Raw genomic sequence first — 24,696 nt, 5'->3', positions numbered from 1 at the left:
CACCTAGGGGTCCTCAGTGAGTCCCAAACCAGAAGATGCTTCTGTTTCTCTAACAAAAATGGTAGTGTTGGAAGAAATGGCAGGGAAAGCCCAGTCTTCAGACGGGGCTTTCACATCTTATGCAGGGCCACAGGCCCTTCTTCTGCTTCCTTGAGATTGATGATTGAGCGCAACTTCCAGCTGCCGTTTTAAGCACTGTTGTGGGTTAGAAACACAGCAGAGCGGCCCTCTAGCCTTGAACTGTGCTACAGGGAAGTGACACGATAGTTTGTGGGCTGCAGCTTCTTTATAATTTCTTTTCCCACCAGCCCACCCTGTCAGTTGGCCGTTCTAGTCAGCCCGGGGTGGAGTGGGATGGCTGGGTCTGTGAAGCAGAAATAGGGTGGGGGGCCAGCAAGCCTTTGTGCTCTCAGACCCTAGACCAACCAGGAATGGTCTTCTCTCTAGGCTGAGGTGGCATTCCCTAGCTGTGTTCATAGGGAAATATTTGAATATGTCAGTGACTGATGTGACCCGTTCTCTCCATGGGGCTGACAACTGTGTGCTGGAATTTGCCATCAGCAGAGGTGTAGTATGCTATGTATTAGTATGCATCCCTGCATGTGAAAGCTGTGGTTTATCAAACCTTGCCTTTAAATCCCCACTGGGCTTAATTTACTAGAAGTGTTTCAATGTCTTAAAAAATATATATTTTAAGGAGAGAGCCTCAAGCATCCTGCAGAGGATGTGCATAACCTAGCCAGGTGGGCCGGTGTGCCCGTCCTCCAGAATGGGTGAAGAATAATGAGTGGGAAAAGTGGAGTGGCTGTGTTTGCCATGAAAATAGGGTGCCAGCACTTGAGAAGCAAGCATTAAATATTAAAAGATAAAAATCTGCATGAAGAAGAAAGGACATAAGAAATACTGGACTTTGGAATTCATGTAGCTGTGAAGCCCTGTAAAAGTACTGACTTGATGTTTTAGTAATTCAGCCTTGATAATTTACTTCTATAGAAATCATGCTAAAGAGGAGTCTAAATAATTGATTAGACTTTTCCAGAAAATACTTAATGTTTAGCGACTCATCAGAAAAAAAGAGTGAAGTCTGAAACAAATCTGGGCAGCCCTCTTTATTTTCTCTTTCCGTCCTCGTTTTTTCTTCTTAAAGTAGTTTGACTGGTTATTGAAAAACTGCAGGGTGGTCACTAACTCCGTGTCTAACTTGAGCTCCATGACTGGTCGTGCTCCTGAAGTGTCTGTGAAAGAACTGAGGACAATGACTATAAAAAAAAAGCAAAGTCTGCTGTCCCTTGTTCTGAGACAGCACCGTAGTCATGATGCCATGTGTGCTCTGCTGTTTTCATAGCGACTGTGCTCTTGGAGAAGAATTTCCACCCCTTTGTGGAGCTGCCCGAACAGCAACAGACAGCGCTGAGCGACGTCCTCCAGGCGGTCCTGTTTGATGAAGAATTACTTGTGGTCCTGGAACAAGTGGTAAGACCAAAGATACCTTGAGGCAGAGCATCTCCACCTGGGTTTTTGGGAGATGTGGACAGGTGAGACCTCTTGAGATCAGGCTGTGAGCTGGGATAAAATTCTATTTACAATTTCCCCACCTCCTTTAAACCTTAAAGCCTCCTTTTTTTTTTTTTTTTTTTTTTTACTCCCAGGTCCTTAGTTTTCTAACTGAAGAAAAGTGGCTGATGTCAGAAATCAAATGGTAGATTGGTTCCCTAGGGTTGTTGTAACAAATTACTAGAAACTCCGTGGCTTAGGACAATGGAAATTTATTATCTTAGAGTTCTGGAGGCCAGGAGTCTGGAGCTGAGGTGTCAGCAGGGCCATGCTTCTCAACCACAGGCTTTAGGGGACAGCCCTTCCTCACCTTTCATCTTCTGGTGGCTCCTGATGCTCCTTGCCTTGTGGCCACACTGATCCAGTCTCTGTCTTCCCAGTGTCATCTCCTTTTCTGTCTCTTAAAGGACACTCATCATTGGCATACAGGGCCCATTCCCATCCAGAAGTATCTCATCTTGAGATCCTTACCTTAATTATATCTGCAAAGACTCTTATTCCAGATAAGGTCATACTCTGAAATTTGGAGGGGGGGGCCATTATTCAACCCCACTACAAGGAGGCTGTCTGGTAGAGTCCAGTAAGTAAATTTATTCTATTTAGAATAGATTAAAAAGCAGGCCTTTGTGTTTTTCTGTTTTGTAGCAAAAGTGTTTTCTGGGGAGGTTGAGTTCCTTAACTATTAGTCGTACAAATGGTGAAGGACATGCTAGCTGCCAACCTGCCAGACTTTGTATTCTTTGCTAAGGGGGCTGGGGCACTATTAAGATGATTTAGATGAGAGTTTTTCCTTTGTTTTTCTTTTCCCTCCCATTATTCAGAGTTTTGAACTCTGATTTTCTGATTCAATGCTTTATGGTTTCCAGGAGAGTATTCATGTTATTTTTCCCTCTTGAAACTGGATTGTGCCAAAAGAGCTTAGCTGCCAGTGATGGAACCTGCAATTGTTGTAATAGCCCAACAGTCCGGGACACCTGGGTGTTCTGGAGGATGCTAAGCTCACAGGATGGTGTGTTAACTCCAGGGTGAACACAAATGTTTCAAAAAACCAACTGATTTATACTTCCTAAAATAGCTCCTTCCAAGAGGGAAATCTCAGACCAGTACCCTTTAGAAAGAATGTCAGTTGCCCTGTCAGGTGTGGGAGAAGCAAGCTGCCCAGCTGGTGGGGGCCAGTGGGCTCATCTGTGAACGCACCTGATGTGTAAGTTACAATGGAGAAGAGCTCCCTAGGTGGTACTAAGCTGGCCGAAGTGACCCTCCCTGGCAGGGCCACCTACCTCCCAGTGGGCCCAATGTGGATGGATGAGGCTGCCTCGGGCCCAGCTGGGAATGTGGCTGGGGGCTGCTGGTGTGCCAAGTTTAAAGCTGCAGAACCATGATGGGACAATGCTTTTATGTTCCCCTCCTTAGTTCTGCGTGTAGCCACCTGTTCCTGGTCCCTGGTCCAACCTGACTTGTCCTGGAAGGTTCTATCTGTAGTTCCTGCATCCCTTTTCCCTTCTCTGTGAAAGAATAGTACCAGGCAAGGCTGTTTACTCTCTCCTTATGAGAGACTAGTAATTTCAAAACAGAAAAGAATGTAGGGTTTTGCTTTAGTTGGGAGACGGTGGAAGGGTAAGCAGTTGTGTGTCATGGGGCAGAGGCTTAGCTTGGCCTTTGGCTTTAATGTATCTGTCTTTTTTCTCCTCTTCCCGCAGTGTGACGATGTGGTCAGAGGTCTGTCGCCCCCACTGGCAATACCGGGGGAGCTGAAGCCCCCGCAGCAGCAGGACCTCATGGCTTTCCTGAACTTGGTGGGCTACAGAGTACAGGGCGGGAGTCCAGACCAGGAGGATGCAATCAGCAACCAGAAGCTCTTTTCTACGGCCTACTTCTTGGTCAGTGCACTAGCAGGTACGGAAAAAGAAAGAAATGCTGTTATTGCTTTGAAATTGCTTTGCTTATTATTGTGGAAGATTTGGTACATGTAGTTCCCTCCCTTTCAGCAGTACAGGGAGGATAAGTGGAAGGCTGAGGAAGCTTATGATTGTCACGAAAAGTCATAGACTTGTGTGACACCAGCTTCCTCTGCTCTCTGAGAGCATGTCTCTCTCCCTCCAGGGAGGGCTGTCTGCCGGCAGGAAGACAAACACAGCTTCAAACACAGCCTTATGATTCACACTTAAGCCCTGACACTGCTGTGGGGCAGTGGCTTTCATTTGGCAACTGCTCTCTCCTCTAGTGTTTTGATCGTCTCTGCAAACTTCTTGGCCACTTTGTGGCCATTTGGGGAAGGAGACTGGAAAGCATCCTGCTGCACTAGGATACCGGGCCCAGCCGCAACCCAGCTTCTCTACTGGTCCTGACATGGCCTTCCCCGGGGCGTGGCCACGAAGTTATCACCTAGCAGTGGACCCCACCCTGCCACTCCTCTACCACGGCCACCCAGAATTCACCATACCAGAGGGTCTGGGGTATCAGAAGGTAGCCATTCTGTGTGGGCTTTCAGTTCCTTCTTGGAAAGGCAAGACCTGGCACATCAGCCCAGGGTCCTTGTCCCCACAACTTCCCTTCATGGTGGTATTACTTGAGGTTTTGAGTTCATGATGCATTCACAGTTCCTCCCCAGCACTATAGAGAAAGAGGCCAAGGAGATCTTCAGTTTTCAAAAAGTTAATCAGAGAGGATCCCTCTTCCAGCTCTACATGCTGATGAATGCACGCTCTTGTGCTAAATCACGGATAAAAGTTGTAGCTGGGATAGGACATAATATAGAGGCCTGTGGAACACCAATGGAGATGTCCCCCCCCCGCCCCCAACCCGTTCCATGTTAACATCAGTGTACTAGGATCTTTATTTTTTTATTTTTATTTTTTTAGGATCTTTAAATACAGTCTATCAGGGGCTAATCCACTGGCTAGAGTTTTCCAGCTTGTGAAGGGTCTTTTCTTCACATACCCTATTACTTATTGACATACTTCTGTCAATAGGCTAGTTCAGTAATATGAAATATGCAGTATGTGTCTGACATCATGAATGCGTGAGTCTCCTGCTCCTTGAAACCTGGACACAGGTTCAAATTCTCTTGCAACCTTGCAGATAGGGAGTCACTGGGAATTAACAAATAACCTGAGACTCATTTGCTATTTCTGAGCTGGAAACTTGGAGGTAGTGAAATCTTCAAGTGCAGCTGAAAATATCCAGTCAGTTTCTGAACCAACAATGCCCTTTTGCATCTCTCAGAATTGATATCTCATTTACATGTCAGTCACTGCACAGGGCAGATCAGCTCCTTCATTGTAAAGCTCTTCCATTAGTGCTCCTGCTAATCCTCGGCCCTTCTGAGTTGACCTTTCCCTCTTATGAAAACAGTCTTCTCTCTTTAGAACCTAGGGAAAATGCTGGAACAAAGAGCAGCTTTCTAAATAATAACACCAGTTACTACTAGCTTTATAGTGCCTAACTTTAAAAAAATTGAGATAAAATAGATATACAACATCATTAGTTTTAGGAGTATCACATGATTCCATATTTGTATACATTGCAAAACAATCATAACATGTCTAGTTAATATCTATCACAGATTTGTACAGTTACAAATCTTTCTTAGAACTTTTTTTCTTATGAGAATTTTTAATATTTCCTCTTAGCAGCTTTCAAATATACAATACAGTATTCTTTAACTACAGAAATTATATACAATTTCTGTATAATATACAATACAATTTACAATTACAATTTTCTGTAAAAATATACAATACAGTATTGTTAACTACAGAAATCATGCTGTACATTACATGTTCATGATTCACTTTTTTTAATAGCTGGAAGTTAGCACTTTTTTTTTTAAATTTTTTTTTTAAATTTTTTTTTAATTTATGATAGTCACACAGAGAGAGAGAGGCAGAGACACAGGCAGAGGGAGAAGCAGGCTCCATGCACCGGGAGCCCGATGTGGGATTCGATCCCGGGTCTCCAGGATCGCGCCCTGGGCCAAAGGCAGGTGCCAAACCGCTGCGCCACCCAGGGATCCCTGGAAGTTAGCACTTTTAACCACATTCATCCATTTCCATCCTTCCCTCCCCATTGCCCTCTGCTTTTGGCAACCCTCAATCTGTTGTTTATGTCCATGAGCTTGCTTGTTCATTCATTTTCTTTTCTTTTCTTTTCTTTTCTTTTCTTTTCTTTTCTTTTCTTTTCTTTTCTTTTCTTTTCTTTTCTTTTCTTTTCTTTTCTTTCTTTTCTTTTCTTTTCTTTTCTTTTCTTTCTTTTCTTTCTTTTCTTTTCTTTTCTTTTTTTTCTTTTCTTTCTTTCTTTCTTTCTTTCTTTCTTTCTTTCTTTCTTTCTTTCTTTTCCTTTCTTCTTTCTTTTCTCTTTCTTACTCTTTTTCTCTCTCTCTTTCTCCCTCTCTTTCTTTCTTTCCATATAAGTAACATCATATGTTATTTGTTGTTCCCTGACTTCTTTTTTTTTTTTTTTTCTTCCCTGACTTCTTTCACTTAGCATAGTGTCCTCAGGGTCCATCCATGTTGTCAAAATAACAAGATTTCCTTCTTTCCTTCCTTTTTCATGGCTGAATAGTATTCCATTGTGATACATACCACATTTTCTTTATCCATTCATGCATCAATGGACACTTAGGTTGCTAACATATCTTAGTTATTTTAAGTAATGCTGCAGTGAACGTGGAGGTGCTTATCTATTTTTCTCCAGTTAGTGTTTTTATTTTCTTCAGAAAATTACCCAGAAGTGGAATTGCTAGATCATATGGCAGTTCCAGTTTTAATTTTTTGAGGAACTTCCATACTGTTTTCCACAGTGGCTGCACCAATTTACATTTCTACCAACAGTGCACAAGGATTCCCTTTTCTCCAGATCCTCACCAACACTTGTTATTTCTTGCCTTTTTGAAAAATAGCCATTCTAACAGGTATGAAGTAATATCTTATTGTGATTATAATTTGCATTTCTCTGATAATTAGGAACATTGAGCACCTTTTTATGTACCTTTTGGCCACTTATTAGTCGTCTTTGGAAGAATGTCTATTCAGATCCTCTGCCCATTTCAATCAGATGTTTTTTTTTTTTCCTTTTGCTTTTGAATTGTAGGAGTCCTTTTATATTTTGGTTATTAACACCTTATCAGAATTATCTTTTTGTAAACATTTTTTTTCCATTCAATAGGTTACCATTTGATTTTGTTGATGGTTTTCTTTGCTGTGCAGGATTTCCTTAGTTTGATGTAGCCCTACTCAGTTCTGGTTTTGTTACCTTTGGTGTTGGTGGATGATTTTTTTGGATTTGACACCAAACGCAGTCTCAAGGAACTTAGTACCTTTGTTGATTTCTTTTAGGAGTTTTATGGTGTTCAGATCTTTGAACCATTTCAAGTTAATTTTTGTGTATGGTGTAAAATAGTGATCCAATTTCATTCCTTTGATGTAGCTGCTCAATTTTCCCAGTGCCACTTACTAAAGAGATTGTCCTCTCCTGATTGTACATTTCTGGCTCCTTCTCATAAATTAATGGGCCAAATAGGTTTATATCCTGGGCTCTCTATTCTGTTCCATTAATCTATATGTCTGTTTTTATGCCAATACTGTACTGTTTTGATCAGTACAGCTTTGATAATATAGTTTGAAATAAGACAGTATGATCCCTCCAGCTTTGTTCATCTTTCTCAAGATTGCCTTGCCTATTTGGAATCTTTTGTGGTTCTATACAAATCTTAGAATTGTTTGCTCTATTTCTGTGAAAAATGCCTTTGGAGTTTGGTAGAGATTACATCCAATCTGTACATTGCTTTGGGTAGTATGGACATTTTAACAATATTCTTCCAATTCATAAGCACAGATTATCTTTCCATTATTTGTGTCTTCAGTTTCTTTCATCAGTGTCCTCTAGATTTCAGTGTATAGGTCTTTCACCTCCTTGGTTAAATTTATTCCTAGGTATTTTATTCTTTTTGATGTAATTATAAATGGATTTCTCATTCATTAGTGTGTAGAAACACAAGAGTTTTGTATCATGGTTTTGTATGTTGTAACTTTTCTAAATTGTTCTAACAGTTTTTTGGGGGGAGAGTCTTTATTTTCTATATATAGTATCATGTCATCTGTAAATAGTGATGGTCTTACCTTTTCCTTTCCAATTCGGAAGTGTTTTATTTCCTTTTCTTGCCTAATTGCTCTAGCTAGGATTTTCAATACTATATTGAATAAAAGTGGTGAGAGTGGAATCCTTGTCTTGTTTCTGATCTTAGAGGAAAAGCATTCTGCTTTTCATTATTAAGTATGATGTTAGCTATAAGCTTGTCATATTTGGCCTTTTTATTTTGAGATACATTGCCTCTATACTTTATTGACACGTTTTTATTTATCATAAATGGATGCTGAATTTTATCAAATGCTTTTTCTGTATCTTTTGAGACAATCATATGATTTTTATCCTTAATATTGTTAATGTGGTATATCATGTTGATTGATTTGTGGAAGTTTAGCCATCCTTACATCCCTGGAATAAATCCCATTTGATCATGGTGTATGAGTCTTTTAATGTACTGTTAAAATCAGTTTGTGAATATTTTGTTGAGGACTTTTGCATCTATGTTCATCAGTGATATTGGTCTATAATTTTCATGTGGCCTCCTTGTCTGGTTTTGCTATCATGGTAATACTGGCTTTGAAAAAGGGATTCCAAGAGTTTGAAAAGGAATGGTATTGATTTTCCTTTAAATTGTATTAATTTTTATTTTTTAAGCAGGCTTTATGCCCAATGTGGGGCTTGAACTCATGACCCTGAGATTAAGACCTGTGCTCTACCAACTGAGACAGCCAGGTGCCCCAGTGTTAACTTTTATTTTTAATTAAAAAAATTTTTTTAAAGATTTTATTTATTCACTCATGAGAGACACAGGGAGAGAGGCAGACACACAGGCAGATGGAGGAGCAGGCTTCCCGCAAGGAGCCTGATGTGAGACTTGATCCCAAAAACCTGGGATCACGATCTGAGCCAAAGGTAGACACTCAACCACTGAGCCACTTAGGCATCCCTTAATTTTTCTTTAAATGATTCACAGAATTCACCTGTGAAGCCATCTGGTCTTGGGCATTTGTTTGTTAGGAGATTTTTGGTTACTGATTCAATATCCTTACTTATAATCAGTCTGTTCAGATTTTCTATTTCTTCCTGATTCTGTCTTGGTAGGTTGTATATTTGTAGGAATTCATCCATTTCTTCTAGGTTGTCCAATTTGTTGGTGTAGAGTTGTTCAACTGTTTTCATGACCTTCGAATGGCTTGCATATCTATAATTTTTCCTTCATTTTGTATTCATTAACTAATATATTGTTTTTAATTAGAATGAGTTCAAGAAATGCAAGATTGGACGGGATGAGCACTGGGTGTTATTCTGTATGTTGACAAATTGAACACCAATAAAAAATAAATTTATTAAAAAAAAGAAACGCAAGATTAAAATACAAAGGAAAAGTTGCTGAATCATGTTTATCCACAGCAATTCTTGATGTACTGGAGTTGGTTTCTCAAGATCCTTTGTATTTGCTATCAGTTGTAATTTCTCTTTCATTTCTGATTTTATTTACTTGTCTTCTATATCTTGGTGAGTGTAGCTAAAGGTTTATCAATTTTATCTTTTCAAAGAACCAGCTCTTAATTGTATTGGTCTTTCTAGTCTCTATTTCATTTATTTCCACTATGCTCTTTTGTTACTTCCTTCTACTAAATTTGGGCTAAGTTTATTTTTCTCTTCCTAGTTCTTTCAGCTACAAAGTTAGGCTATGTATTTGAGATTTTTCATATTTCTTAAGGGCAATTATTGCCATGAGCTTCCCTCTTAGAACTGCCTTTACTGCATCTAATTAGTAAGTTTCAGTATGTTGTATTTCCATTTGTCTCAAGGTACCTTTTGATTTCTCCTTTGATTTCTTATTTCACACATTGATCATTGAGTAGTTTTGATGTCTACACATTTGTGACTTTTCTATTTTTCTTCTGTTAATTGATTTTAGTTTTACAGCACTGAAATCCTATTAAGCATCTTTTCCAATCACAGTCTTCTTAAATTTATTAAGACTTGTTTTGTGGACTAACCCATGATCTATCTCAGGGAATATTCTGTATATATCTGTTAAGGCCATCTTAGTGTATTGTTTAAGGCTGATGTTTCCCCTGATGATATTCTGTATGGATGATTTATCCCTGGTAAGTATTAAATTCTCTATTTCCTATTGTTGTGTATTTCTCTCTTTAGGTCTGTTAGTATTTGGTTTATATATTTAGGTGCTTCTACACCGGATGCATAAATGTGTTATATTCTCTTGTACTGGCTTTTTCCCACTGATCTATTTATCATCATATAATGCACTTCTTTCTCTTATTACAATCTTTGTTTTAAGGTCTATTTTAATTTTTTTTTATTTTTATTTATTTGTGATAGTCACAGAGAGAGAGAGAGAATGAGGCAGAGACACAGGCAGAGGGAGAAGCAGGCTCCATGCACCGGGAGCCCGACGTGGGATTCGATCCCGGGTCTCCAGGATCACGCCCTGGTCCAAAGGCAGGCGCCAAACCGCTGCGCCACCCAGGGATCCCTCTTTGTTTTAAAGTCTATTTTAAATTTAGCTTTTCTTGCTTTCTTTTGGTTTCCATTTAGATGGAATACCTTTTACCAACTTCAGTCTGTGTCTTGACATCTTAAGTTTGTCTCTTGTGGGCAACATATAGATCTTTTATTTTTTTTTTTCCATTCAGCCACTCTATGGTTTTTGACTGGAAACTTTAGTTCATTTATATTTAAAGTAGTTATTAATAGTAATACGTGTGTACTTATTGCCATTAAAATTTGTCTTGTGGTTGTTTTGTAGTTTTTGTTCCTTTCTTCTCTTGCTCTCTTCTTTTGTGATTTGATGATTTTCTGTAGTTGTATGCTTAGATTCCATTCTCTGTGTATCTACTATAGGTTGTTGCTTTGTAGTTACCATGATACTTACATGTATCAACTTATTTTTATAAGTCTATTTTATTTTTTTCTATTTTATTTATTTTTTTCAAGATTTTATTGATTTAGAGAGAACAGCATGAGTGGAGGGGTAGGGCAGAGAAAGAGAGGCAGAAGCAGACTCCTCACTGAGCAGGGAGCACAAGGCGGGGCTTGATTCTGGGGCTCTGGGATCATGACCTGAGCCGAACCACGTCATTTAACTGACTGAGCCAACCAGGCACGCCTATAATAGTCTATTTTAAGTTGGTAACCATGAGAGTTCAAATGCATTCTCAAGCCTTAAATTTTTACTACCTCCTCCTCCATGTTTTAAGGTTTTGATGTCACAGTTTATATCTTGTGTATCCCTCAACAAATTATTGTGTAGTATTTTTCTACTATTTAGAATTAAAATTTTGATCTTTTATTAACTTTTGAATTTTAATTCCATTATAGTTAACATACAGTATTATATTAGCTACAGGTATATAGTATAATAATTCAACGATTCTGTATATTACTCAGTGCTCATCATGATAAGTGTACTCTTTAATACCCATTACCTATTTCATCCATCCCCACCTCCCCTCTGGTAATCATCAGTTTGTTCTTTATAGTTGACAATCTGTTTCTTGGTTTGACTCTTTTTTTTTTTTTCTCCTTTGCTCATTTGTTTTGTTTTTTAAATTCCACATTATTAAAATCATATGGTATGTGTCTATTTCTAACTGACTCATTTCACTTAGCATTATACTCTCTAGCTCCATCCATGTACTTGCACATGGCAAAATTTCATTCCTTTTTATGGCTAATATTCTATTGTGTATGTGTATAAACATCTCACATCATCTGCACCCATTCATCTATCTGTGGACACTTGGGCTGCTTCCATATTTTGGCTACTGTAAATAATGCTGCTATAAATATAGGTGTGCATGTATCCCTCTGAATTAGTGCTTTTGTATTCTTGAGTAAATACCCACTAGTGTGATTCTTGGCTTGTAGAGTAGTTCTATTTTTAACTTTTTGAGGAACTTCCATATGTTTTCCCACAGTGGCTGCACTAGTTTGCATTCCCAGTAGTGCAGGAGGCTTTCTTTTTCTCCACATCTTTGCCAACACCTGTTGTTTCTTGTGTTGTTGATTTTAGCTATTTTGACAGATGTGAGGTGATATCTCATTGTAGTTTTGATTTGCATTTCCCTGATGATGAATGATGACGAGCATCTTTTCATGTGTCTTGGCATCTGTATGTCTTCTTTGGGGGAATGTCCACGTTTTCTGCCCATTTTTAAATTGGATTATTTGTTTTTTGGATGTTGAATTACAGAAATTCTATATAAATTTTGCATACTAACCCTTATCAGATCATTGCAAATATCTTCTATCCATAGGTTTCCTTTTAGCTTTTTTGTTTCCTTCACAGTGCAGAAGCTTTTTATTCTGATGTAGTCCCAACAGTTTATTTTTGCTTTTGTTTTATGGCCTCAAGAGAAATTCCTAGAAAAAAGTTGCTGTGTTCTCTTCTAGGATTTTCATGGTTTCCTGCCTCACATTTAGCTCTTTAATCCATTTTGAGTTTATTTTTGTGTAAGAAAGTGGTCCAGTTCCCTTCTTTTACATGTTGCTGTTCAGTTTTCCCAACACCATCTATTGAAGAGATTGTCTTTCTCCCACTGGATATTTTTTCCTGCTTTGTTGAAGATTAATTGATCATAGATTTGTGGGCTTATTTCTGAGTTTTCTCTTCTGGTCCATTGGTCTATATGTCTATTTTTGTGCCAGGACCATCCTGTTTTGATTACTACAGTTTTGTTTTTAAAGATTTTTATTTATTTAGTTGAGAGAGAGTAAGTGAGAGAGCATGCACAGGGGGAGGGAGGGAGAAGCAGACTTCCTTGCTGAGCAGGGAGCCCTACATGGGGTTCAATCCCAGGACCCCAAGATCCTGACCTGAGCAACCCAGGCATCACTTGATTACTACAGCTTTGTAATATAACTTAACATCTGAAATCGTGATGCCTCTAGCTTTGCTTTTGTTTTTCAACATTGCCTAGGCTATTCAGTCTTTTGGGATTCCAGAAAGGTTTTAGGATTGCTTGTTCTAATTCTGTAAAAAATGCTGCTGGAATTTTGGTAGAGATCGCATTAAATCTATGGATTGCTTTGGGTAGTATAGACATTTTAACAATATTTGTTATTCCAATGCATGAGCGTGGAATCTTTCCATTTCTTTATTGTCTTCAATGTTTTCAGAGTATAATCTTTCACCTTTTTGTTTAGGTTTATTCCTAGGTATCTAATTATTTTTGGTGCAATAGTAAACGAGATTGTTTTCTTAATTTCTTTTTCTGCTGCTTCATTATTGGTATATAGAAATGCAACAGATTTCTGTAGATTGATTTTGTATCCTGCCACTTTACTGAATTTGATTATCCATTCTAGCAGTGTTTTTGATGGAGTGTTTCGGGTTTTCTGTATATAGTATCATGTCATCTGCAAAGAGTGTGAGATTGCCTTCTTCCTTGCTGATTTGAATGCCTTTTATTTTTTTGTTGTCTGATTGCTGTGGCTAGGACTTCCTTGTCTTGTTTCTGACCTTAGGGAAAGGCTCTCAATTTGTTCCCATTGAGGATGATGTTAGCTGTGGTTTTTTCATAAATGGGCTTTATTATGTTGAGGTATGTTTCCTTTATACCTACTTTGTTGGGGGTTTTTGTCATGAATGGATGTTGTACTTTGTCAAATGCTTTTTCAGTGTCTGTTGAAATGATCATATGGTTCTCATCCTTTGTCCTATTGATGTTATGTGTAATGTTATTGATGTGCAAATACTGAACCACCCTTGCAACCTAGGAATAAATCCTTGGTCTTGGTGAACCGTTTTTTTAATGTATTGTTGGATTTGGTTTGCTAATATTTTGTTGAGGATTCATCACAGATCTTGGCCTATAGTTCTCATTTTTTTGTGGTGTCTTCATTTGGTTTTGCTACCAGGGTAATGCTGGTCTCATAGGGTGAATATTGAAGTTTTCCTTCCTTCTCTATTTTTTGGAATAGTTTGAAAAGAATAGATATTAACTCTTCCTTAAATGTTTGGTAGAATTTGCCTGTGAATCTGGTCCTGGACTTTTGGTTTTTTGGGGGAGTTTTAAAATTATTGATTCAATTTCTTTGCTGATAATCTGTTCAAATTTCTAATTTTTCCTGTTTCAGTTTGGGTAGGTTATATGTTTCTAGGAATTTATGCATTTCTTGTAGGTTGTTCAGTTTGGCATACAGTTTTTCATAATATTCTCTTGTATTTCTGCAGTGTTATTTCTAATCTCTCATCTGTGATTTTATTTGGGCCCTTTCTCTTTTCCTTCTTCGTAAGTCTGGCTGGTGATTTATGTTTTATTGATTTTTTTTCCCCCCAAAGAACCTGCTCCTGGCTTCATTGATCTGCTTTATTGTTTCTTATCTATATCATTTATTTCTACTCTACTCTTTATTTCCTTCCATCGGCTGGCTTTAGGTTTTTGTTTGTCCTTCTTTTTCTAGCTCCCTTAGGTGTAAGATTAGGTGGTTTATTTGACATTTTTGCTCTTGAGGTGGGCCTACTTCCCTCTTACGATTGCTTTTCCTGCATCAATGGTTTTGGGGACCACTGTGTTTTCATTTTCATTTGTTTCCATGTATTTTTTAATTCCTTTTGTCATTTTCTGGTTGACCCACTGATCATTTTTTAACATGTTGCTTAACCTCCTTGTATGTGTGGTCTTTCCAGATTTTTTTCTTGTTAACTTCTAGTTTCATAATGTTGAAGTCAGTAAAGATGCATGGTGATGAACTGTTAATTCATCACAGTGAACTGTGATCTTTTTAATTTTGTTAAGGCTTGTTCTGTGGCCTAATATATGATCTGTTCTGGAGAATGTTCTACATGCATTTAAATAGAATGTATATTCTACTGTTTTAGGATAGAATGCACTGAATATATGTTAAATCTATCTGGGCCATTGTGTCACTCAAAGCCATTGTTGATTTTCTGTTTAGACAATCTGTCCATTGATGTAAGTGGGGTGTTAAAGTCCCCTACTATTATTGTATTATTATTATTATTATTCCTTTATGTTTGTTACTTACTGTTTTATGTATTTGAGTGTCCCACGTTGGGTGCATAAATATTTACAACTGTAATATCTTCTTGTTGGATTATCTCTTTTATTATCATATAGTGCCCTTCTTTGTCTCTTACAGTTTTTGTTTTAAAGTCTATTTTGTCCGATATAAGGACTGCTACTCTGGCTTTCTTCTGACATCCATTTGCGTAATAAATGTTTCTCTATCCCCTCAGTTTTAATTGGCAGGTGTCTTTATGTCTAAAGTGACTCTCTTGTAGGCAGCATATAGATGGGTCTTGTTTTTTGAATCTATTGTTATCCTATTTCTTTTGATTGGAGCATTTAGTCCTTTTCCATTCCAAAATATTATTATTTTTGAGAGAGGTGAGGCAGAGGGATAGAGAGAATCTTAAGCAGGCTCCATGTGGAGCCTGATGTGAGACTCAATCTCACAACCCTGAGATCATGACCTGGGCTGAAATCAAGAACTGGACACTTAACCGACTGAACCACCCAGGCACTTCCCTCATTCCAAAATATTCACAGACATGTATTTGTTGCCATTTTTTAAAAACTCATTTTGTGGTTTCTGAACATTTTCTCTTGTTCTTCTATGGTTTGCTGGTTTTCATTAGTGATATACTTGGATTTTTTTAATTCTATGCATATTCATTAGTTGTTTTTGATTTGTGGTATAACATCTTCTGCATATAGCAGTCTACATTAAATTGATGGTTAAGTTTCAACCCATTTTTTATTCCTCCCATCCCCATGTTTTAGTTATATGGTGTCATATTTTACATCCTTTATTTTGTTCCTAGATTGATTTTTCATCAATCTAGTATTCATGAAGTATTCATTTTTCAGTGCTTTTGTGTTTTCTACCTTCTTACTCTTTAAGTTTTGGTTGTTCCTTTCCACTCAGAGTTCCCTTTAATATTTCTTGCAGGGTTGGCTTAGTGGTCATGAACTCCTTTAGTTGTTTGGGAAATTCTTTCTCTCTCCTTCTACTCTGAAGAATAGCCTTGCTAGATAGAGTATTCTTGGCTGCCATTTTTCCCATTCTGAACTTTGGAATCTGTCATGGTTCTCTTTTCTGGCTTGGAAAGTTTCTGCTAATCCACTGATGGCTTTATGGGGTTTTCTTTGTATGTAGCTGTCTTCCTTGTCTTGCCACTTTTAATATTTTTAAGTTATCACTGTATTTTTCCATTTTAATTACAATAGGATTTTTTTTTTTTTTAAGATTTTATTCATCCATTCATGAGAGAGAGAAAGAGAGGCAGAGACACAGGCAGAGGGAGAAGCAGGCTTCACGCAGGGACCCTGACTTGGGAATTGATCCCAGGTCTCCAGGATCAGGCCCTGGCCTGAAGGCGGCGCTAAACCGGTGAGCCACCCAGGCTGTCCTACAATAGGTCTTTATGTAGATCTGCTTTTCCTGAGGTTTCTCTGTGCCTCCTGGATATCTGTTTCCTTCCATGCTTTAGGAAAGGTTTCAGCTATTTCTTCAAATAAATTATCTGCCCCCATTCCTCTTTCTCCTTCTGTTGACTCCTATAATATGAATGTTATTATGTTTGATGGAGTCACTGAGTTCCCATATCTATTCTTGTTTTGCATAATTCTTTTTTTTCTTTTGTCATCTTGATTACTTTCCATTACTCTGTCTTCTAGGTCATTAATTTGTTCCTGTGCTTCCTCCATCCTGCTCTTCATTCTATCAAGCATGTTTCTCACTCTGTTTATTGAACCCTTTATCTCTATTATTCCTTATCTCTGTATTAGTGGTCTCACTGATATCCTCCACTGTTTTCTCAAGTCCAGTGAGTATTCTTATGATCATTGCTTTAAATCCTTTATTCGGCATGTTACTGTATCTGTTTCACTTAGATCTCTGGTCATGGCCTTGTCTTGCTCTTTCATTTTGGACAAATTCTGCTGTCTTCTCATTTTCTCTAAGTCTCTGTGTCTGTTTTTCTGTGTTAGGAAAGTTAGCTATGTCTCCTATTCTTGAGGGTAAGGGCTTTATGAAGAAGAGGACCTGTAGTGGCCTACAATGTAATGTCCCCTATTCCCCAAGGCCTGGCACTTCCAAGGGTGTCTCCAGTGTGTCTTGGCCACTTTATCCTTCAGACCAGTCATTTGCAGAAGCTCTCTTTGCCTGTTGTAGGCAGCATTTGGCCTTTAGTCTGTATGTGGCACATTTTACCTAGGTGTGCTCTGATCCACTTATGAATGAGATCTCTCATCACTGGAACTGAGGACTCAAAGCTTGCAAATCAGAAGATGCAGTGTTGGCAGGAGTTTGGGGTAGTCTTCTGGGAGAGGGGACCTATTGTCCTGGGCCTGAGGCAAGGGTGACTGGAAAGGGCAGTACTTCCAGAGCAGAGAGCTTGGTATAAATGAGTTAAAAGCAAGTGTTTGCACTGTGCTAGCTCCCACAGATGGCTCTGCTTTTAAGCTAATGGGCAGGGTAGGGAAATGGCACCTGCCAGTTCCTATATTCCCACAGGGGTCTCTCCATGAATCCTGTCTCTCTGGAACATGCTACAAGATGAGCAAATAATCTCCCCACTATGTGCCCTGGGTGTTCTTCACATCCCTATTTCCAAGCTGTACATCCACAAGCTGTTTGTGGCTACTCCTGGAGAGAAGGTAGGCCATTTCCTCTAGCTCCCTCAGAGCCAAGCATGGTGACCTTTAAAACTCCAGGCTTTAAGCAACTGCTGGTTATAAGAAGTCACAAAAATATGGTCCCTCATGCTTTCCAAGCCAATTGTTACAAGGATTTGTTTTGCCTGTGTACTGTCCTGTATGCTAATCTGTCTTTTCTCTTCCAAGCGACATCCCTGTCCTTCCTACCTTTTTTGCTGTGGACTCTTCTCTACCTTTAGTTGTAAAGTTTGTTCTGCCAGTCTTCAGATAGATTTCTGGGATATTTAGGATGATATGATAGTTATCTAGTTGTATTTGTAGAATGAAGCAAGCTTAGGGTCCTTCTACTCGGCTGCCATCTTCCCCTCCTGATAGTTGGCCTCTGTCACGGAAAGACTGGGGGTAGTAGTCAGCCAAGTCTATTTGTTATGGTACCATGGGACCCAGGCTCTCAAGCTTGCTAGCCACCAGAGCCAGGTGATCAAGAGGTGTCCTCTGGTTGGCACCCATAAAAACTAGAGCATCAGACTTGTGTAACAGCCTCCATTCCAGGAGATACTCCTTGGAGTGTGGCAGGGGAAGGATGCAAAGATGGTAAGCACTGGCAGCCAGCCTCGCCCTTGTTCTCTTTGAGAGGTCTTTCAGATTGCTGCCTTAAGAGAATAAGCTTCTTTTACAGAAAGCCTGCACACCTTTCAAAGGGCTGCCTCTGTGCAGGTAAGTTCATGTGTGAGGCCTATAAGAACCTTCTCAGTTATAGCCTTGTTGGTCTCATGAACATGAGTCCCAGTGGCTTTCAAAGCTCAGTGTCTGGGGAACTGGTCCCTTGAGTGCATATCTTTAAAATGTGGGGTTTAAGCTCTTTGGTTCTCAGAAGATCTGTGCTCTTTTCCAACTACGGGTTGCTTTACCAAGGTGGAGTTTATGGTGAGATTTTTGTTTCAGCCTCTCCTACCTGCTTAGATGTTGGTTTTTTTCTTGTTTGCTGTATGTGTAGGAGTTGCTCTGGTAGTTGTTTTTTTAACCTGAGGAAATTGTTCTATATGTAGCTGGAAGTGAGTTCAGGATCTTCCTACATTGCCACCTTGAACCAGCCTCTTCATGCTTAACTGGTTTAAAGCACTTCAGTCCCAGCATCTTGCCTGTCTCCTTAACCTTAGTGACCTTACGCATGAACTCCCCAGGTCTCATTTGTAAAATAGAATATGGAAGAGCAATGAAAATACATTATTTCAACTCAAATACTAAAGGAGCTTCTTCTGTGTTTTAGGCACTGCTAGATGCTAAGGTAGGAGAAAATGATTATCTGCATCCACAGGAAATTAAAGTAGTAAAATTAGTAAGCTCTATAAAGCAGATGCTGTTATTTCATCCTTGTGTTCCTAGCTAGTGAGTGACCATCTGCATAACATGGAACTAAAGTATTTTTAAGAATAAGGGTGTGTGTGTGGGGGTGATGATTATATGGAAGCATGAACAGGGGAGATGATGTGTGACTGTGGTTTAGCCAGGCCTTCATGTCCCAGGTAACTTTGGCATTGCTCTTCCAGGTTCTGTGATCCCTTCACTAGGTGACCTATACTTGCCAGCTCCCTCTTCCTGATCTGGGATAAGGGCCTCCTTGATAATTTGTTGACTGTGGGCAAATACACAGACAACATTTAAATTTAATTTTAGGGGGTTCTCAAGTGGGATCATTCCCTGGAGCTGCCTCATCCTCCTTGAAACCTTCCTGTCTTGGGAATAGCTATGTTTCATTGTACTCGGCTTGATCACAGCCTCAGTGACATGCTGCTGTTTATAAATAAGGCTGCTAATAAATGCAGGAGATGGAGGGACTTTTTAAGTGGTCCCTGGGCCAGATAATGCAGCAGGTGACTTTTTTTTTTTTTTTTGCCTCTTCAGTTCAAAAGTTACTTCCTGAGGGACTGGGTTCTTTTAGAAACTATATCTGTTAAATACCTGGTTGGTATTTAAAATCCATTTTGAATAACACTGACTTGGATTTCCTTTCCCTGGGACTTGGCAGTGCCCTTCTGGTGCATCCTCCAGCCTTAACACAGCCCTGCACCAACTTCTCCTATCATTGGTGCCCCTTGTGTTAGCTAGTGTGGGGCTCTGCAGTGCTAGCCCTCTGTCCAGCCACATTGCATTTTTCTTCTAAAAATGACTAGGGACCTGATTGGAACCCTTCATAGTTTACCATGTTCTCTGACATCTGTACAAACAAAACTGTGGTTGGTCAAAAGAGGAAACACGCTCCTAGAGGTATACCCAAAGCCATATACCAAATATGTAGCAGAGCTCAAACACAGCTCTTGTCCCAAATTCCATGTTCTTTTTTTTTTTTTTTAAATTTATACTTAGATTTAGCCAACTAGACTGAGTTTAAATGATCCCAATTTTGTTGGCAACATCCAAAGCCTCATAGTCAGGAGCCCGTCAAACATATGCCATCTTCTTTCTATTGGGCCTGATCAGTGTTAACTTTGGCCACATCAGTGTCATAGAACTTCTTCACAGCCTGTTTGATCTGGTGCTTGTTGGCCTTGACATTCACAGTGAACACACGTGTGTTGTCTTGTTTTCTTCATGGCTAACTCAGTAGTCAGGTGAAACTTGATGGTGTAGTGGTCAAGCTTGTTTCTCCTGAGGTGTGCTCTTTTGAGGACATTTGGGCTGCCTTCACGGACTGTCTTGGGCTGTCAGAAGGTAGATGACGTGGATCATCTTTCTTTTGGACTATCGTCTAGCGAACACAGAGCTGGTTACCTTGTTCCTATATCCATTTTCTAAAAGGCTTTTGCTGCTTGTTCAGCACCATTCATTCATTATTCAGTAATTACTGAGCATATCCTCTGCCTGGCTGGTGGGAGAGCACTAAAAAATATAAATTAGGTATAATTCAGAGGTTGGCCTGTTCCCATGGATTTTGTGTTTGTTTTCTGGACATTGACTGATTTTTGTCTCCTGCAGAAATGCCAGATAATGTAGCCGCTTTGCTAGGTGCTTGCTGTAGACTCCAGATTATTCCTACGCTGTGTCACTTGGTAAGGAACCTCTCCATGGGGATCTGGGAATGGGTACCTAACAACTGATAAAACACCTTTAGGATTTGTCACCTACAACAGCCCTTCAAAATAGGTTAAACAGGTATTGTTACTAACTCCACTTCTTTACACGCCATCCACATCACATCATACACCCTACCTTATAGGAAGACTGAAGCTGAGAGGTAAAGCATTTGTACAAAGAACTAGCTTGCAGGGCTAGGACTCCAACCTTGTCATTAGATTCCAAATCTTATGCTTCCTCCATTGTTTGGAGAGAATTTTAGCCAAGGTTTGGTTTATAACATTGTAGGGAATGAGCCTGACACCGTATTATTTGTAATGGCAGTGCTAGTGATCAGTTTGGTTCAGCTCTGCATCAAATTCACCAGGGAGGTATACCTCAGATTATGATAACCTTTGTGCCCTAAGAAAATGTCACGGCAAGAGCAAAAGTTAATCTTTTTCCTTTTTAAATTACAAACTGGGTTATTAATGGAAGGAACCATCAGTAGGCTGACTAGAGCCATTCTAATGGGGCAGGTGGTGCTCAGCCTGGGGCAGAGTAACTGAGCACACCTGGCTGGATTATTTTAAGGTCTGGTTAGTTACTAAGAGCCAAGACCAATATGCTATACAGGTTCATAAAGATCAAAGCTCAGAGCTCTGCCCCCAGATTTAGGAAGCAGGTATTAAGATTAAGTGCCAGCCCAAGACCCCGAAATTTGTTAACCATCCGACTTTGGGAACTTGGAACACCATGTTCTTGTGTGCATAGCAAAAACATCCGAACAAGGCATCATTCCAAGGAGCAATTTAGAGCCCAGTCACAACTGAAAGCAGATTCTACTCATCCAAAAGAATGCTGGGTTCTTATATTTTGACCACAAAAACTGAACTACTTGAAAACACGCCAGCATCTGTTCTGGGGCCAGCTAAGGGTAAAGTCTGGTGGTGTAGTTGGGTTAATTGTGTACAGTGATGAGCATGGCAGTAGCTCTGCCTTCATAGCCCAGCTCCCTGTTGCAGTAACTGAGTACTTTGCGTTTTCCAGGTTACCCTTAGTAAGATTTACAAAATCATCAACCGTGTTTATGAAGATATATACATAAATACCATAAGACCATATGAGCTAATTCCCTCTCCCAATAAACTCACACTTAGTTGTCATGTTCCATGCAGTCAGCGTTAGATTTGATCTTGTGTTTCTTCCAAGTTCTACTTTGTTGGTCTGAAAGGAGCGAGGAGGACACATTTGGAGTTCCAAGATGTCTGGTATTCCATACTGGCACAAAACTACCCACCCACAGAATCTTTGCCTGCTTTTGGGGGTTGTTCAACATAGACAAAGAAAAAATTATCTGTCCTAGATACATCAACAACTCTTAAGACAATGAGGCTCCTGCTTCCTAAAGGAATTTGGGTGTCATGTTTCTTACAGGGATTTACTTAGAATGGGGTATAGAAATGTACCTGCATTCCTGTCTTCTCTTGTCGGCCAGAGTTAACTCTGAGAGCCTGTCAGAAGGGCTTTTGGAAGAACAGCAGATACAGTAATGTGTTTGCCAAACTGGTAAGAAGGTGATTTAGAACTATTAATTTTGCTCCACTACCCTTTGGGTGACTGTAATCTTATACCTAGAAGTGCCTGTGGGCACGTGGGGCTGGCGGCTATTCAGAGAAGGAAGCTGGATGCTGCTCAACACTTATCCACCAGACTCCAGACACAGAGCCTGCTGTGGCCAGGCTGTGCTAGTAGGGTTTATGCTCAAAAAGCAGGCCTAATCCACTTTCTGGAGTGAAATTGATAGTTTATGGTCTTGGCCAAAGGCTGATTTAAGCCCATGGTAATAACACCGTGTGAATGGTATTTGGCGAATCTACAAATCTACATAGCGTAGATTTGTAAGGCTGATTTTGATTATATTATCAAATGAATGCTGCCTTTCAGACATTGGGGTAAGCTTTTATATCAAGGTTATCATCGCTCAGGACGTTTCTGGAAATCTTTTGGATTCCCTTCAGATTCATTAAAATTCACACATACTTCATAGGTTTATTTCATTTTTTATTTTATATCTTACTTTTCTACATTAATCTGATCTAGTTCTCAATGCCTGGTAAAAGTCATATTAGCTAATCTTTGTAATTACTGAAGATTGTCACAAAATTTCAAAATTTTGTTCTCAATATAGCAACATCTGAGGGCCTGTGTTCTAGGACAGGCCAGGTCCCTGGTCTCCTAAAAAGCTCAGATTTTAGAAAATTTCAGAAATAGTGACTGGGAGGTGGAGGGCAGAATAGGAAAAGCCCTTTTGATGTGGCATTTCAGTGGACAATGAGATGAGAAGAAAAGGTCTACACAGAGCTTTGAAGGAAGAGGGTTCCAGGTAGAAGGAACAACAAAGGCTCTTAAGGCAGGAAGCATAAACTGTGGTGCCTATCCATTTGAGATCAAGTGACTATATAAGAAATTCAAATATCAATTAAAAAAAATCAAACCATACATACTGTATGGGAAAGTTACATTCTGAATTTTCTAATCTCCTAAAGTTAAGGGATCTAGCAGAAGGTAGAATTCAGAAAGGGGATTCAGTCAGAACTCCAGGCAAATTGGAAAAATTAGGCAGAGGGAGAAACAGATCTTGTTATATCTTAAATCTCTAAATGAAAAACCCTTAACAGTTTTTTCCCCATAATCATCCAGAAGTGCATTACTATTCAACTATGTGGATTTTCTGTAATATTTTTAAGTGATTATGTTTAATGTGTCATTTCAGCTCCGTGCTCTCTCTGATAATGGAGTATCTGATCTTGAAAACCCAGACTTGGCTCCTCTGAAAGATATGGAAAGGTTTATGATCGTGCAGCGTTTGTTTGCCTCAGCCGACATGAACTTGGAAAGACTGCAGTCATCTGTAAAAGTTGTCACCCAGAAGGACCCTAACATTCTCCCACTAATTCTTTATATAAGCCTGAATGGACTCTGTGCTTTAGGCAGAGCACATTAATAACATGTGAATTACAAATACATGTTGTCATCCAAGGCTGGGTATTTCTCAGCATTGTTAAGTAACTACTGAGTTTAGCCACCAGGTACTCAGTAAACACTTTTTCATTAGACACTGGGTCACTAGAACAGGGCTCTAAGTTAGATTCCAGCACCTGAAGAGCTGGAGGAGGGTTGTGAATTTTAAGCTAGTAAATGGTCAGACTTTTTTTCTGCAGAAAAATGGGTCCACTTATCTATTATACAAAAACAAAGGAGTCTGACACTTTGATCCAAAAATTCATTTTAAATCGTGAATGCTATAGGAAGACAATTTCTCTTTATAGAAGAGTCTGTGTTTTAGATGTGCTGATTGACAAATGAACTGTAAATGCTACTATGGTACAGATATTCTGCTAAACAAAATTATACTAAAACAGTAGCAGGACACCTCTCCTTAGGGGTCTAGCTACATACTTTTTTTGGTCATGCTTTAATGAACATAGCAATTCTATGTCTAGAATAATGCTGATTTCCCACGTACTCTGGATTTTTAATTTATAAAATAGATACTGTATCAAAGGAAACTGTGAACTGTGTATATTTATTTTGCATTTAATTGTTTTGAAATTCTTCCACAAATAATTTGTACTGTCTCTCTAAATGCCCAATTCCATTGCTACTATCCACTGGGAATCTGAAACCACTTTACCTTAGCAAAAAGTAGTTAAGACTTCTTCCTAGAATTTGGTCTAACTTTAAGAGCAAGGAGGATGAGAAATAGGTATTGAAAGGGAAACCTGGTTTTCAGGACTTTATTACCTCAACATCATCTATTCCTTTTCTGCTCTTCAGATTTTAATAAACGTTAACACAGAAGAAATGAAGCAAAATAACCCTTTCATCACCTCAGTTAAAAATGAGACTAAATCTTATGCAAATACTCATAATACATGAGAAGAAAAAAGGAAAGTTGTACACTGCGTGGCAACAACATAAAACGTACCTTATAACAAACTGGACAGTAATCTGCAAACATGAAAATAGTTGTGCTACAACTGTGGCACTATATATGCCTTTTTGTCTTTCTGAAATAAGTTTTATAAACAACAAGTTGATGACAGATTTCCTAAGAGGAATCTACTTGTGTAAAAAATAGATACATATGTATCACAATGCAGTGAGAGGCTCCTTTGGGGAGAGGATTTAGAAGTTGGGACAAGAGGTTGTGTGACAGGTTGCCCTTCTATTCCCATTATAATTTTGTATATATTAGCCTCTAAATTGAAAACAAGTCAAACCAAAAAAACCCAAAAGCAAGAAAAACTAAAGACTGGCTTTAAGCAGAAAGACAAGA

General features: G+C 39.1%; 1 protein-coding gene across 3 annotated transcripts in view; it reads left to right on the top strand.

The window, feature by feature from the left end:
* Window positions 1–23,926, top strand: part of GSDME (gasdermin E) — a 75,260-nt gene extending 51,334 nt beyond the window's left edge. For 2 of the 3 annotated variants that reach the window (XM_025464404.3, XM_025464403.3), the window contains exons 7-10: window positions 1,346–1,473; window positions 3,255–3,450; window positions 20,277–20,350; window positions 23,131–23,926. In XM_025464404.3, the coding sequence (XP_025320189.1) occupies window positions 1,346–1,473; window positions 3,255–3,450; window positions 20,277–20,350; window positions 23,131–23,361 (629 nt within the window). In that variant the 3' untranslated portion in view covers window positions 23,362–23,926. Of the gene's footprint in view, window positions 1–1,345; window positions 1,474–3,254; window positions 3,451–3,778; window positions 4,021–20,276; window positions 20,351–23,130 lie in introns of all 3 variants that reach the window. The other variant, XR_003143032.3, reaches the window with a different exon arrangement.
* Window positions 23,927–24,696: the final 770 nt, after the last annotated feature.

The sequence above is a fragment of the Canis lupus genome, chromosome 14 (assembly GCF_003254725.2).
Source record: "Canis lupus dingo isolate Sandy chromosome 14, ASM325472v2, whole genome shotgun sequence".
Lineage (NCBI taxonomy): Eukaryota > Metazoa > Chordata > Mammalia > Carnivora > Canidae > Canis > Canis lupus.
The sequence above is the reverse complement of the archived record's forward strand: the minus strand, read 5'-3'. Positions and strand labels throughout refer to the sequence as shown.